We start from the raw sequence: 4,274 nt of genomic DNA on the forward strand, positions 1-4,274 counted from the left end.
CCAAAAACATCTCTCCTCCTTTATTACCCTGAACATACTGCTGGGTAATTTCTAGCCTGTCCAGTCGGTCAAGCCTTTAGAACCAGTGTTTCCCACAGGATATTTTGGTCAGAATTTTTTTCCCCTAAAAGACTAAATTTGGTGCCTCTCGCACATTCTAATGCCACCATTACATCTTAATCATTGCATATTTTGAGGAAGTATTGTGAAGGATAATGTTTTATTATGTTTAACAATGTTTTATTGTTAAGGGTTCTGTTTTATTTAAGGCGTCATATTTTGACATCTTTCTTGTAAATTCTATGGTGGATTCTGCTAACACATCCATGTGCTCTTATTTTGAAAGCTACATGTGTTTGCTTTTATTTTGAAGTCGGGTCTAACATGTTCCTACCGTAACGTCTTATGGTGTGTTCAATTTACACTGATAATCGGAATTTGAAAGTCGGAACTTGGAGCATGGAACAACGTCGAAAATGTTGACATTGTGTAGACCTTGAACACACCATTAGCCAATGGACTCTCTATGTGCTGCAATGTAAATAATCTAACTGACGGAACATTAATCCTCTGTTTTAACAGCCATGTTTGTCGCTGAAAGTGGGAAAAAAAGCGGATCGGGATCACTATGAATCTGGCCTGAGCAGAGTGCACTGCAAAAAAAATGTTTCTTATCAAGATAAAAAAAAAAACCCTTTAGATTTAGAAGTGTTAGATAATTTATCTTGTTTTAAGAGTTCATTTCTTTTTTTTTTTAAGTGTTCAACATGCTTATTTCTAGATTTAACGATCTTCTTTTAAGAAATCTTGTCAAGTGAAATCATCTGTCCATGCAGCAAGATCATTTCCCTCAGATTTTGTGTTTTTATCTTGTTTTTAGACACACCTTTTCCTGCAGTGTGGGAACCCTTTCTGTCATATGTCAGTTTGAATGTTTCCACCATTCTCACCAGAGGGTTTGTATCATAGCTCAGAATGATCCGCCTCATTGGGACACTCTGCCTTAACCATTTATTTGGTTTACTTTGACTTCTGTATACCTTTATTTGACTTATTTGGTTTGAATTTATTCTTACTTGTCGAGGGTGTGACCCCTGAATTGTCTGCCTGTATGTTTGGGTTTGGATTTGAATATGTATGTGGGCCAAATGCTTGTTTGTTTGCTTGTTTGTTTTGTGTTTTTGTCCTACCTGTTGAAAACTAATTAGGGTTAGGTTTGGGTTACAACATAGCACTCTTAAAGAGTGCTACAGAAGCCACGGGCACAGGAGGACCATACAGACATAAACCTTAAAAGTTCCTTAAAAGAGAGGGGTTTTCATTAATAAAAGCTATTCAAAAGGTGTCTTTTATCTATAAAATAGTTTAAAAGGAGTGGTTTTAGAAGATGGAGGCAGGAGATTCAGACGGAGGTTGAGGGAGCGACCCATTTCTTTAGTTAATTAAAAGGTTTCATTTATACGAAAAATAATTTAAGTGTGAGAATTCTTTTCAGGCTGATCCGGTCAGTTACCCGGAGGAGATTAAAAAAGGTGTGAAAATGGAGTAAAATTTACAATTAAAAAAACTTTTTATAACGTAGAAAATAAATAGAACATAATAGAAAAATATTCATATAAAAGATCAATATGAATTTTGATAAATATCTTAAAATTAAGTTCTAATTGATAGTTTTAGTTGCATGTAGTTTGAATGTTATTTCAAAAGCATTTTCTACCAACAAGAAAGGTGCTAGTTTCAAGTATTGCTGGCTTATTTTAATGTTACTACAGTCGGGCTATTCAGGCCACAATTGCTCAAAATAAGTATATTTGTATTTATTTTAAGACATCATTGGTTTTTCCAGTGCCGAGATATTTTTACTTATCTAAAGAATTCTCACAAAGATGAATGTACTTACTGCACTGGCAGATAATTTTACTTGTTTCAAGCATGTATTTGCTTAATTCTAGTTATTTATTCCTTTTTTTTTGTCAGTTGGTTTTTGCAGTGAAGAAGTCCAGAACTTTACTGATGATCCTTCAGAGAATCTGTTATTAACCAAACAGACCAAAGAAGCAGCAAATTAAATGTTTATCACCTGACAGGTGAGTTTACAGGTCACACAAAGAAGCTTTTAGCCGTCAGTTTGTTACCTGAAGCTTTATCTCCCGGGATTAAATCAACATATTTACAGTTACATATTGACATTATATTCCTGTAACTAATGAAAGTAGAACAATAAACAGCCTCCAGGTGAACGCAGAAGTACTGGTCATTACACCTCACTGTCTCTCGTCTGATTGGCTCTTCAGCTCAGAGAGATAAACTAAATAAAGTGCACTGGAATTAAACTTCAGTCAACAAGTACAGGTAGTTATAAGCACATCTTAGTTTTGAAAACCCACATTAAAAACATTTTATCCACTTAACCCTTACCAATAAAGGCCACTCACACTAAAACTGCTATTAAATCACCATACATCAATATTTTTTTCTGATTTTTTTGTCATAAATCTCTTAAACAGCTTCAGACTTGTTGAAAACAACCAAACATTAAACAAATATATTCAAAATTTTAACCCTTTATATGCCAGTTTATGTATTGTAATTTTTCCATAATTTCTTCCAAAAAAAACACAAAAAATGTTTTTTCCCCCCCATAAAATAAATAGCAGGGAGCTGTGGTTTTAGTGGTGATTAGGGTCTTGGATATATCAAGGATAAGCCACAAAATTGATTTGATTGCATTAGTAATTTTTATGTAGTGCCAGATATTCCCTCTGATGACCCTCGTGGCCAAAAAAGGCCACACACACTAAAACTGCTATTGACTCACCATACATCAATATTTTTTCTGATTTCCCCACCCCATAAATCTCTTAAACAACTTCATTATTATATGGAAAATCATTCATTTTTTGTGCTGTTTTTGGAAGAAATTTTGGAAAATTTCAAATATAAAAACTGGCATAAAAGGGTTAAAATTCTGAAAATTATTTAATGTTTGGTAGTTTTGAACAAGTCTGAAGTTGTTTAAGAGATCAATGAAAAATAATAATTTATCTTTGTAGCTATTGTAATGTGCTATTATTGATATCATTGCTCCCCATATTCCCGTTAAATAATTTATTTATCTTAATTTTATTATTGTTATTACGTTATTTATTTTATTTGTATTTCATTTTTATTATTATTATTATTATTATTATTATTATTATTATTATCAATATTATTATTATTATTATTATTTTCTCTCCTTAATTTCCTGTGCGGGGCGGTAATGCACCTGTACGTTGTACGAAGAAGAAGAATTAGAAGAAGAAGAAGAAGAAGAAGAAGAAGAAGAAGAAGCAGAAGAAGCAGAAGAAGAAGAAGAAGAAGAACCACCCCGTACCAGTTGGCGGCGGTAATGCACCAAAAGTTGTTTGCCAACCGCCAAAAAAGCCCTGAAGAGAGAAAGAGAAGGATTTGACCTTCTAGTGAGTGTTTCCTGTTAGAGTGAACTGGCCGGCAGCATGTTGTTAGCGGAGAGTCTGTTCTCACGGTAAGATTGTCAGAATAATGTTTGTAAATGCATGTTGTCCTGTTAGTTTGCTCATTGAACGCACCGTTAGAGGACTGCCGTCAACCAGCCTCCACTGACGGAAAACAGCCAGCTCCCCGCCTCTTGTTTCCATCTGCACGTATATGTGTTAGTGACAAATAAGGGCTGGCAAGATGTCAAACGGTATAATCAATAATAAGGTTAAAGAAGTATCTGTGAAGATAATTCACAGAATTTAGATAGATAGATAGATAGATAGATAGATAGATATACTTTATTTATCCCAAGCTGGGAAATTACAGTGTAGCAGCAGCATTACACACAGAGACAATAACAACACAATTAAATAAAAAGAACAACCTAGGCATACTTCAAGCAATAAAATATAAAAATACAATAAAATACAATAAAAATAAAGTGTCTAAAGAAGGAGTATGTATTAAGGAGTGGAATAGAATTCCAGTGCAGAATAAATATGAATATACAGTATAAAAAATGTTGGTGCTATGAAACAAATAAGGTGCAATGAACAGTGTGCCTAAATAACACATAAAGTGCATAGACAGTATGTAATGAACCAGGTTATTATTTCTTATTGTACAGTGTGATGGCATGTGGCAGGAAAGATTTTTTATATCTGTCCCTATGACAGCGGAGCTGGAGCAGCCTGTGAGAGAAGGTGCTCCGCTGTCTTTCTACTGTGTGATGGAGAGGGTGCTGATCATTGTCCATGATGGCCAGCAGTTTG

General features: G+C 34.3%; 1 protein-coding gene across 1 annotated transcript in view; it reads left to right on the forward strand.

Moving 5' to 3' along the window:
• The first annotated feature begins 3,394 nt into the window (after positions 1–3,394).
• mrpl55 (mitochondrial ribosomal protein L55) overlaps positions 3,395–4,274 on the forward strand; it is a 3,180-nt gene continuing 2,300 nt past the window's right edge. Inside the window, exon 1 of the mRNA XM_059341496.1 lies at positions 3,395–3,526. Coding sequence (XP_059197479.1) covers positions 3,498–3,526 — 29 coding nt within the window. The 5' untranslated portion in view covers positions 3,395–3,497. The remainder of the gene's footprint in view (positions 3,527–4,274) is intronic.

The sequence above is a fragment of the Centropristis striata genome, chromosome 9, assembly GCF_030273125.1.
Source record: "Centropristis striata isolate RG_2023a ecotype Rhode Island chromosome 9, C.striata_1.0, whole genome shotgun sequence".
Lineage (NCBI taxonomy): Eukaryota > Metazoa > Chordata > Actinopteri > Perciformes > Serranidae > Centropristis > Centropristis striata.